The sequence below is a fragment of the Cygnus atratus genome, chromosome 2, assembly GCF_013377495.2.
Source record: "Cygnus atratus isolate AKBS03 ecotype Queensland, Australia chromosome 2, CAtr_DNAZoo_HiC_assembly, whole genome shotgun sequence".
NCBI lineage: Eukaryota > Metazoa > Chordata > Aves > Anseriformes > Anatidae > Cygnus > Cygnus atratus.
Genome location: NC_066363.1, coordinates 24,789,619 through 24,801,740, shown reverse-complemented (window position 1 = coordinate 24,801,740; position 12,122 = coordinate 24,789,619). Strand labels below are relative to the sequence as shown.

Sequence of the window (12,122 nt, the reverse complement as noted above, 5' to 3'; positions counted from 1 at the left end):
ACTACTAGAATGCAAGACAGAAAAAGCTCAGAAATCTGATGAAAACTGGACTTCAACTCACAGTGCACAAGGATGCTTAGTTTAAAAGCTAGTACTTCTTTATTAATCTGGTATCAAGGATGGTATTTATCTCATCTAGCTTTATTCATCTGAAGGATACGCATTTCTAAGTTAGTCATCTGGGATCCTTCAATAGTTAATGTACAGAGACTTGCCATTTCAATCCATCTTAGATTCATCTTAAAATGGGATAACTCAGCCCTACCTATACTCTGCGTAACAGAAAGTGCTCATCTTTAACATAGGAGGAATGTGTTCATATAAATTAGTATAATCTGCAGTAGGACTAGCTGTGCTGATATGACAGTATAACAAGACACCGCAGTGGGACAGTTCAAGTACTACAGTCTCCTGACTGGGGAGATGAATAAAAGTGCACTGCATACAGATATAATTATTCCTGGGAAATATGATTAACATTTATACTAACATAATTGTCCATGCCTGAATTTTTTTAATAGCTTGACTATCTAGACTTAAAAAAATTATGTAGTAATGAGAACATTACACCAACAGAGCATTTCAGCCAAAGCTACTCAGTTATTAACATTCAACGTAAAAAAGCATTTTAATTGCTTTTCTGACTGAAAATGGATTTACAATGCCTAAGTTCAGTGTGCTGAACTAAGAGATGGAATTAAGCATGTGCTTAACTCAGAAAGCGTGAACCCCAATGCCACCACCACGAACACACCGAGCAGATCAAGAGTAGGCTCATCTATTCACACGCACGCTTGAAACATCTTAGCTGAACTACAGCAAGCATTACAAAAGCCTAAATCAGTAGATGGTCACTTTGAATGACAACTTAAATATTTAATAGGATCAAAACAGTAACTCTCTGATACTCAGGCAGTGCCTGTTTAATATCTCTGTCCTTCCCTCTTAAAAATACGAAATACGAAACTTTCTCAAAATATATAAAAGTACATATACTCACGCCTCCCAGCATGCTCTGCAGAAGTCATGTCCACAAGGCATATCCACTGGGTCTTCAAACACAGAAATATTACACATACAAATGTCACACTGTAGATGAAAAAATACTGATTAAGAAAAATCGTAAAGCTTTTCATATTGTTAGCAGGACACACTAATCTGGAAAATCTTCGCAAAAATGAAAAGTACTCAATAGGGAGAAAAATCTAACTGTAGACAGAAAAAAAAAGGTAATTTAAGCTACAGAAATAGCTTAGAAATAGAAATGGGAAAGATTATGTATCTCTCTTTCTATACCTCCCTATCCAAACACCACATTTTGTGGTGCCTTCTGTCATGTCCTCCAGCTCAGCAAGTGCTTCATTGTGCGGAGCACTGAGACCTCAGTTTTGAGGGAAAATGGGACCTGAAGTTTGCATCAGATTCACAGGCAGCCTGAAATGGAGTTTGGAAATCACAGAGGCTTCAGGAAACATTCAGCGTATCAAACAGTCAGGCCCAAATCAAGTAGGAACAATTTGGTTGTGCAACAGCAGCAACTATTTTAAGTAATAATCTACATAGACACAGACACAGATTTCTAGGTTGGAAGAGACCTCAAGATCATCGAGTCCAACCTCAACATAAATACTATTTTTAATACATTGAGGCTTTCAATCAAAATAAAGAATGAGTTAATCTACAAATGTTCCAACAGAAGACACCTCTGCTTAATTTTATCCTACTAGGTACTGTAGAAAAAATAACATATTGAATACTAAGGCCCTTACTATGAAAATATTTAACAGGGATGACGTTACTCATTGCTTATGGTTAGGCACAAAGGTAAATGTTTCACATTCGCCAAAGAATATAAGTAGATTTTTATTTCCATTGGAACTAAGATTCCATGAAAACTTACTTCAACTTTCAATACATTAGATATTTTACACACATAGGACAATATTTCCAAAATATTAGTTTGTTATGTCACTTTTAAGAAGCACTTGTGTTACAGCCAAAACCAAACCAAACCAAAAATGTCTGCCTTTAAATGAAGGAATTTATTGTTGTTTCAGACATTTTAGCTAATTGTCTTGCTAAAATTAAGTATTTTAAAAGTTGACAATGCATCAAAACTGTTCCTTATTAAATTTGTATGTGTTTTCAATTTATTTTTTTTAAACATAGCTGTGAAATAAGTAAGTTAATGAAGACTAGAGTTCAGAATATCAAGTATAGAATGTGTACTGGAACACTTTTAATTATAAGATAGGATGCAAATTCAAAAACTGATAGGAGCTTTACAGCTTGTGGTTTTATCTTATCTACTTTTATTTTTAATTTGCCTGCCAATATGAGTGGCTTTAGAAAAATATGTACTATTTCATAAACAACAATTTGAAAATATTATTTTGAAAGATTTTTGCAAAATTTTTAAACAAACAGAAACACTAAATGTGTAAATCTGGATCTGGATTTAGATATACAAAACCTAGAACAGCAATCACTATCCAGCCTGCACTGCTAGCTTAAGGACCATAAAAAAAAAAGAAAAAAAAAGCACAATGTAAAACCAAACACATCTTTCATTACACATTTTAATTAGGAAATATTCCTGGACAATATTTCACTGCTAATATACGTAAATGTAGAACAACAATATTCCATATAGCTTCTTTTTCAACATTTTGCAATTAAAGATATAAAAGGTTTCTATGCAGGAACACAAAATTTTGTATTTTTTATGTGATCTAGGGATGATCCATTTGCAAGACTGCATATAATATTCTAGAAAAAATGCTTAGGTCATGGAGCAAAAGTTTTATAATGTTGCAGCTGTGGATTATTAAAAAGAGAACTCTGTCTTCCAAAAGAACCACACTGATTTTAATGAAAGGCGCTTTCATATTTCAAATTTGCAATAGTCTTGTAAACTGCTTGAAGCAGCCCACACATAGTAAAAGTGATTATAAGCTTACAGTACACTAGTGGGCTGACATTTCAAAATGCAGACAAAGAGAATTTTGTTTTCCAAAGAAAAAATTTTCAAAAGGCAGGGTTCACAGCACTGAGTATATTCAGGGAAATGGATACAATGAAAGTGAACATCTTGAGAAGTATGAGACGAGAAGAGAAGCTCAAAAGAGCCAAATGTACTGATGCTATTGTGTTTGGATAAAATTCTGCTTTGTGAGTGACAGCCAAGGTGAAAACAGAGCCCTTTGTATCAGCCACAAGCTCAATCATGTTATACAGAATGCGTAAGGTGTAAACTTCTTTGTTCCCTACTTTCGGGAAGAGAAATACCTTATATCTTTGCAAATGTATTTTCCGAATGAGATGACAATGCAGCTTTCCTGTCCACGGAGGTGTGCTATGTTTAGGTACACGCGCTTCTGCCCTGTGAGTTTCAGATCTATTTATAAACTTACCACAGCTGTCTCGATGTCTCCCGGTGATGGGCTGATTTCATCAGGGGAAGTCACAGAAGAGCGAGTAGTGCGGGGAGTTCGAGGAGAAGGCAGCGTATCCCACGCGTTGTAGCCGCTTGGAGGGGGAGTTGGCATCTGAACCCCTGAACGCTGGCAGCAGTTCTCCGGATTAGACATCCATGCTTCAAGCAACTTCTCCCTGTCCCAGTCTTCAATAATAAATATAAGCAAATATAAGCAAATGTATGTGCAAAACTTTCAATTTAAATACAAAAAAAACCTAATGAAATTAGCTTTATTGTCTATCTTAAAGCAAATACAGATCTTGCTTAATCATCGTTTGAAATGTTTTTGGTCACTGATCCCTAATATTAATACTAAAGACATCTTACAAATAGAATTTTTCCTATTAAAAATGATTTAAAGTTCTCATTTAAATACAAATCTATCAATTTCCTATATTGATTTGAATCTAAAGCCATCAACAGTAGTCACAGATCAGATGAAGTAGAATTTCAAGAGGAAAGAGAAATTTCTAAATTTGTTCCTATCACTTAAATATTTTTTTGAAGTTTTTATTTGTTTGTTTGGTTTTAATCTTAGCTACTCAGACTGGAAACTCATTTTTATAAAGCAAAAGATCTGCATTGTTTTTATTGAATTTTATAACCTGTACAGGAAAAGATAAATAATATTCCTTTATCATATAAATATTAAAAAAAAGATGTATGTGTTCTAAGCACTGAACTTAGTAAGAATATCACCACTGTCAAATAATGATTGCTGCCTCAACTAAAATCTGCTCCCTCCTTCCTAATTTAAAAAGAAAACTGATCTGGACATGCTTTACTTATCTAAGCTAAACCATATCTTGGGTTAGTTTCATTTCATTTGTTTGCAGCCATGGAGCCTGAACATGTATACACTTCAGTAATTATAAATGTTATTAGCATTTTGCAAATTACCCTGACCTTATAACCTCTCAGAGGGATGCTTGCTGATGCTAAGATAGAGATAAAATTTGCCACACGTTTTCTTGAGCTCCTTTGCAGGGCACCTTTAAAATTAATCAGGGTAAATGCAGGGTACTAAATGGATTCCACTGTGTTTTCTTTACTAAATTATGAGTTTAATTAAAATATGAAATAGTTATATTTGCTGAATTGCCTCTCTTACATCCTGAAAACAATTGCTTTAGCATGAAATAGAAGAGAAACAGGAACAATGTACAAAAAACATTTGTAGAAGAACTGAAAAGTTTTATTTATGACTGCCACAAGAGCATTTTTTTATCTTGGCGCTAACTCCACATACTTCTGTCTCTTAATTAAAAAAAGGCAAAAAAGCCCAACCCACTCTTAATTCTTGCAGCTTGGGTCAGTAAATTGATACAGTTCTATGATAAAAGAAAGCAAATCAGTTGGATTAAATATTACATCTGTAAACTACTAAAAGTAATACATAAGAACGATCTTTCCAAAAATTCACGACATGCTTTTCACACATTAGGTGTGAATTAAGTCAAGATTTCACATTATTCTTTTATGAATTTCAAGACCAAACGCAAAAACATTGTGATTTGGTATTTGGCGTTTCCCAATTTCCTCAAGCCTTGTAAATAGCTCAATTATTCCTTTTACTAGGCTAAACCAATTCTCTGCCTTCATTTCAAATAAAAAGAAAAAAATCTGTTTGAATAATTTCCAGTGTATGACCACAGCTACAGGCAAAATAGCTGACTTTCTCATGACTGCAAATCGTCTGTGATTTTTTCTCTACACTGGCCAGTGGCATTAAGTTACAGCTACCTCTCTAAAGCAACATCAGTAGCATGACCTTTGCAATGCAGACTGATTCCTTCTCAACTTTCAATTACTGCTCACTAGATGCTGGCAGACATTTCTGCACACTTTACATCAACCTCACTGCTTTTGGACTTACTACGTACTGTGCTGCCAGTTTGAACAGTACTGCCATCATTTTCTTCTCCAGAGTTCTGCACAGGGTACAAAACATGCCTACCTTGTTAGTAAAATATTTAGTAATGTCTAGCCATAATGAAGTTTTCAGAGAATCCAAAATAGCATTCAAATATTGTGCATATTATAAATACCCTATAAGAATTAAACAAATAATCAACATTAAAAAACATATTAGACTGGCACTGAAATTCACTGGCATAAGTTCACGTTGGCCAAATTCTATGTTAAAGGGAACATTGCCTATCAAAAAAAAATTTAAAGGAGACACGTTTAAAGTACCATACCTACTCATGAAAATCTGCCAAGTTTTGTGGGTTTAAAATAATATTTTCATGTTTCACTTTTTCCATTCTTTTTTATTTTTACAGGGAATCCACAAAACTATCAGGCCACAAAAGCTTAATCTAGCAATACAGTGATGAGCATGGAAACCATTAACTGCCTGAGTAGTCTCTTTGGCATACAGCAACAATGCAGATGCTTCAGTAAGCATAAATTTGGAATCGCTGAATGAAAGCCTAAAGCTTCCACTGAGCTTCAGAGAGATACTGTTGTCTGAAGCAAACCCACTGAATTCAGTATCTGCCTATTCCGACAAACCCAGTTTAAATTACACAGCAAGGGCACAGACTGATTTCAGTGAAATTAAACTAGTTACAGATATACAAAGGGAAAAGTATACTGTGCATTAAACCAGTAACTGTAAAAATCCTTAAAAGGACACACGCTTGTATGCTTTAAACCCTGAGGCAGTTTCCAAACATCTACTACAACGGTCAGACTGCTTTTGTTATGACAAAAGGTAAAAATAAAAATAATTTCTGATCCAGTTTTATACACAAATATATAATGGCAGAAAATCATGACCTGACAAAAATAGGAAAAATGAACTTTGACTTTTTCGGTACATAAAACCATGGAAGTTCTACTTCTGTGTCTCTCACTAACGTAGGAAAGCTCTATTTCTCCATTTTGCTTAAGTTCAAACATCTTCCACTGTAATTCCTGGTTTGAGTCACTTCCCTATCAACTTGCCTGCCTGCCCCAGTGCTTTTTGACGTACTGCAGATGAACTTCTTTCTGAAGCACTGTGTGAACTATGTCCTGGTATCTGATTAACCATTACTTCTCTTTTCTTTGGGAATAAAAAGTGAACACACTCACAACTGAAATTTTGATTTTACTGAAAAGAAGTTTTTTTAGTCTTTAGGGTTTTGGATTACCATGTGCACGAAGAAGAGCTTCTGCAGTAAACAGTGGGGCTTGGAGCATGTCAGCAGATTCCACTATCAGCATATCCTTGAGCCTTCGCAGATCCTGAAGTCTTAGCCCCTCGTATGGCTTTGAGGAGAAGGAGAAAGATAATTTATGTCTGGTGGTACTTACCAGTTAGTCTCTAATTCTGTATTAAAATGAAAACATTCAAAGCACTGTTACAGACAATTATCTCAACTGTAAGATGTGACAGAATTTATTTATCATGCAAACCAATGACCATGCAAAGCTATATGGAAACACTGTCATTCTGCAATATTTATGGAATTATCTTTGTACATTTCCAAATACAGAAGACAGTATTTCTAGAGTTATAATTGGAGGCCACGCTCCAATGCTGAACTAGCTTAACACAACTCTCTCTCTCAATCTCTCCTTTCCTCTCCCCACTCCTCTCAAAAAAGCTGGATTTTCACAGAATACAATTAAATTTTGAAGTGATTAAAACTCAAATATTGAGGCATTCATATGAGCATTCATGAGCAGATTTGAACTAAGTATCAGGATAACGTATGTTGCATACAGATCCTCTGACGTTATGCATGAATTGAGACGCATTAACTTTGAATTCATCTGGAGGAGGATACATTGAGACATTAAACAGTAAGAAGTTTACGAAAGGATCAGGTTCAGATCTTTTGAGGCAATACCCACTTTCACATAAGTAGAGAAGTCAGTATAAGATAGACCAGAAATGCAGTTAGAGGCTGGGGATGAAGATATCAAAACTCTCTGAGAAACCGAGGCCATTCCCTTATTATAGCATTAAAAAAGGTCAAATTCAAAAGACAAAAAGACAATAATTTTAGGATACTGAATTATTCCAGTCAAGATACTGGAGATGCATACACATGTTTTGCAGACTCATTTTTAAAAATAACAAAGGAAGAACATGACAGCAAGTAATATACTTGTTAGTTTTGATCAGGGAAAATGCCCAGAAGGTAGAAAAAGAAAAACAAGTGGGAGGACATATAAAGAGAATGGATCCAGAAGGGATTGTAAAAAACTTATATGGACTGGTTTAATTTAGATAAATGAAAGCAAACAAAAGATTTAAAGCATTTGATGTAACACTGGTTTGTTACAGGACTAATTAGGAATTTGGCCACCAAATACCAACTGTCTTCACCAATTTAGGGAGAAAGGACACAGAGCAGCAGAGAAAGCTGATAACCATGGTTCGGACCATGCATCATTATTATTTACTATTTATATATTGATTCTAGGTAGAGAACAGTCAAGGGCCCTCCAGTGCTACATAATATGCACACACATGCGTGTGCGCATACACACACAGAAGAAGCAGAAGACTGGTTCTGTCCTTGGAAGCTGACAGCCTAAGTAAAAGTCTACTGTGCACATAACCTTTTGAGGATAACAAGCAGAAGGCATAAAAGATAGGGAGAGATGGATACCCTGGACTTCTAAATGAATTTCTTCTTTTGAGACGTCTACTCTAAAAACGTAACATCCTTCCTACATTCTGGATATCATAATAAACTCTATAAAATGCATCTAAATGCATAACTGCATCTGTCTGTGACCAAGAGGTAGTCAGTAACATAAACTAGAACTTCTCAATGTTAGAGACTGGCAAGAGTAATGCTGCCACAAACCTACATTGGGTCCTTATCCTTTTTGAGAAAGCAAGAAGAGCTTAAGAGAAATGGACTGTGAGTGTCCTGACCTTTATCTTGATTGCCCAAGTCCAGGGAGTTTCTCTATGTCCTCCCATTGCTGATCAAGCATGACACAGTAAAGGGCAATCTGAACGCTAATGGCTAGAATTGAAACAAATCCGGGCCACTTGATTCATAGCATGCTGGAATTCGACTGACCTACTTAATTTCTTACAAAAGAGATCATTTATAAAAACATGTCAGAGAGACAGGGATACAAACAGCTGGGTGCCTGAATGATTACAATTGCACGAATATGCTGCAAAAAATGGAGCAATGAGTAAATCGTCTTGACAGTCTGAACTGCATTTTGAATTACAATTGTGAAATAAGTAGCTTTGTCAGCCCAACAGTCCTCACTTCTTGAAGAACACATATATCATAAAAAGACTTATCTTTTCTGTTAAACCTGCAACACAAATGCATATTTTACGACCTTGTATTTTACCCTGAACTGCAGATATGTTCAAAATTATATTTAACTGATTGGTTCTAGGTCAAACATTGGTAATTATCTTCCTTGAGTAACAGACTATTATATTATCTCAGCTGGAGCATTCCACACAACCCAGCAGGGATTTTTGGATCCTGAAGTTTTTAAGAATCCTAATTTTATCTTTTTAAGCAATGAGAGAAATATTTCTTAAGAATGTGTTTGAAACTTAAGATTATTTTTTTTTAATAAAATAACACATGAGCTCACAGAAGCCAAAAGAAAGGAAATTTTAGGCCAGCACTATTAAGTAGCTTATTCTGGAAATTCCAGAGTGAAGGCTTCATACAATCAGAACCCTTAAAAATGTTCTTGTCTACAAGACATAGTCTTGTGGAGACTTGTGAAGACATAGTCCTTAGTTATAAGGATGTATATTCTTTATATAATACCATAAAGATGTTTTTTTTTAGCTATTTAATTTATTTAGCTACTTCTACATTTATGACTTCTTTCTGCATTGCCATAAAGAATTTGGATTCCAGATCATGATGCTCAGAGACCTCCTTTAATATTTGTTTACGAGGCAGTTCTTTATTGGTAATTGCTGTGAAAAATGCATTGTTCAGTATTAGTCTTACTGAACAGTGTAATGATTTTGGAATGTACTGTTTGGGTACTACTTTAACCCACTGTGAGCTTCTCATTACAGATTTCAACACTCATATTCTCTCTAAGCCTTCTTTTTAACTACCTTCCTCTCAAAAATTTTATCACTAATATTTAGACATCATAAATTACATCATTTTTCCTACCAAAACAATTTTTAATACGTGAGCAGAAGATCATTTTATCAGTTCATTTCAAAGTATTACTATTTCTTTCATCTTTAAATTACCATTAAAGTAGACAAGGGCAAAGCCACTCTTTGCTACAGCGTTGACTGTATAATTAAATGGTGTCAAATACACTTCATGTAAATATCCTCTTTTATGGGTGGATGGGATTCTATAGTTAATGGAGTAATACATTTAAAAATTTATCTATACTTCATTTCATTCATTCAAGTAGAAGTATATGTACTATATATGTATGTTTATATCTTAACTACCTACAACCATATTCTCTCCTTTCACTTAATAAAACATTCTGTGTCTGTAAAGTACATTTTAATTGTTTTAAGGTAACTCTTGGTATTTATCATACTTGCATTATATATATATGGCATTAATTCTGGAAATGAGTAAACCATTCCAATTACCACAGGCTCAATAAATCTGTGATACACCACTACCAGTGTATTGCTACAGTATTCAGTGACAAGTAAGTAAAATGAACAAAGAAATTATATACTTTGCTATTACACAGTGTATTTTTCTGAGTCTGACAGACAGCCAAAATTGTTCCGGATGATCTCCTCTGATCTACTGCTCATTCCCAGGTGTTTCTTATATAAGTTTTAAACACTGCATGATGTGATTGGAACGAAGGTGCTTGTTGTCTTCCAGGCATACATCATAAACACAATTATGCTTCCGTGCTAGAATAAACAGAAAACTAGAAGACTGTGCAAATAAAACAACCAAAATCTATGAAAGCAGTTTAAAAAATGATCAGTCTTGGTTTATATTATTTAGTGTAACTCCAATGAAATTTAAAAGATAAACTTACATTTTCTACAGAAGTTAATTGTCTCTCATAGTTCATATGAGAACGTTCATTAACAAAACAGGAGAAAAGAATCAAGACAAAAAGTCATCTGACATATACTCCTGGCTTGTTTTCTACTAACCTTTCCACTGCCCACACAACATCATTGATGGATCTTTTTTTTCCTACAACTAACTACAGTGATGGAAGTCACTCTTTATAGTCTGTACTTAAAATACTTAGCACTTCCATTTTGTATAGGGAAATACACATTATGCGTGTATTGGTACATTGCTTTTCTTCTATATTGCACTTTGTGGAAACATACCTAACAGAGTCATGTTTGTGTTTCTAAACGATTAGGACATGTTTGTTTAAACGGCTTTCTCCAATTTGCTCATAAAAAATGCTTGTGGTGTGCTAAAAATGAAGCAAACTAGACATGTTGCTTAAAAAAATGTTTCAGGTATCACCATAGCGAAATGAGATTTTAAAAGGCTGGGTAATCGTATGACAGAAATGGATTTTATTCAGAAACCCCACTGGATGGAGTAAACTGAAGCGGTGGAAGATGGACAGTTCTTTGCTGTCAGGCTATGAAACTTGAAATGTGAAAACTTGATCTGCTCAGCGATCTGTGTTTCTTACAAGCTTGAGAACCTCTGTAATCTTAAAGAAAGGCATGAGCAAGTTATTTTTTCCACTGTTGCAAGTGTTTCAATTCTAAACATGAACACTCACATAATTCCTTAGTAATATTTCAATGCGAAGAACAACATGAGCTGTCTCTTAACATCAGAGACAACACTTTTTTACTACTCTGAATGTACACACTTAATTCAATGACACTACACAGAGCACTACAAAAGTCTTTTGGTCTGTATGAAAAAGAGTGATTATTTTCTGCTGTAAACATGGCAGGTCTGGCAGGGAAGGTATTAGGTACTATCACTCCAGATTCTATTGTGTACATCATAAACACTGGAGCTAAGCTTCTTTGGCTGTTTTGCCTGGGAAGAAGTCCTATTTGTTGTTTTCAAATGTCTTATTTTTCCTCTAACCTTCAATCAAGAGATGAATGACTTTGAAAATGCATTTTTTTGGTGTTACAAATATTTGCTCTTTAAAAATTCAGTTTTCATGTTTCAGAAGGATGTTAAAGGACATCACTGAACAACTGTAACCTTAATGCTATGTTGAGAAAGCATTTTGCATACTCCCTTCCCTCAGTGTGTATTTTTTATTTTTAAAAATGAAATCAAGAGGAAGAAGTACAGGACCATCTTTGAGGGACAAATTTGGGTAAGCATTCTGTGGAAGGATTTCAGACTACTCCTCATGCGCCATCAAGGTGACAGCTGCAGGCATCACTATAGCCAGTGAGAGCAACTTTCACTGCCTATCCCAGGCATTTCTCCCCATGCCTGGAGGATCCAGATGTATTCTCATTTGGATTGCAGTTCAGTGCCAGCCTTTCTAAGGCTGTTTTTTTTTTTTTAATAATTATTTTTGGTGACTCCAAGGGATAAGATTGAAAGATGAACTTCCTCTGGCTGCACGATCCTGGCATGTTTCTTGTGCTAGCACTTGTGCTGTTACAGCTGCACAAGAAGACTGAGAACTTTTTGCACTGCAAAGTCATAAGTAAAAGGAAAGGAAAAAAGAGAGACTATGAAGGCTGAATTAC

The 12,122-nt window shown here is 34.9% G+C and overlaps 1 protein-coding gene across 3 annotated transcripts in view; it reads right to left on the bottom strand.

Moving 5' to 3' along the window:
• The window catches only part of ANKIB1 (ankyrin repeat and IBR domain containing 1), a 94,244-nt gene that overhangs the window by 24,630 nt on the left and 57,492 nt on the right, over window positions 1-12,122 (bottom strand). For all 3 annotated transcript variants that reach the window (XM_050709062.1, XM_035545407.2, XM_035545405.2), the window contains exons 5-7: window positions 6,619-6,736; window positions 3,414-3,622; window positions 1,001-1,089 (exon numbers count right to left, since the gene is read on the bottom strand). In XM_050709062.1, coding sequence (XP_050565019.1) covers window positions 1,001-1,089; window positions 3,414-3,622; window positions 6,619-6,736 — 416 coding nt within the window. The remainder of the gene's footprint in view (window positions 1-1,000; window positions 1,090-3,413; window positions 3,623-6,618; window positions 6,737-12,122) is intronic.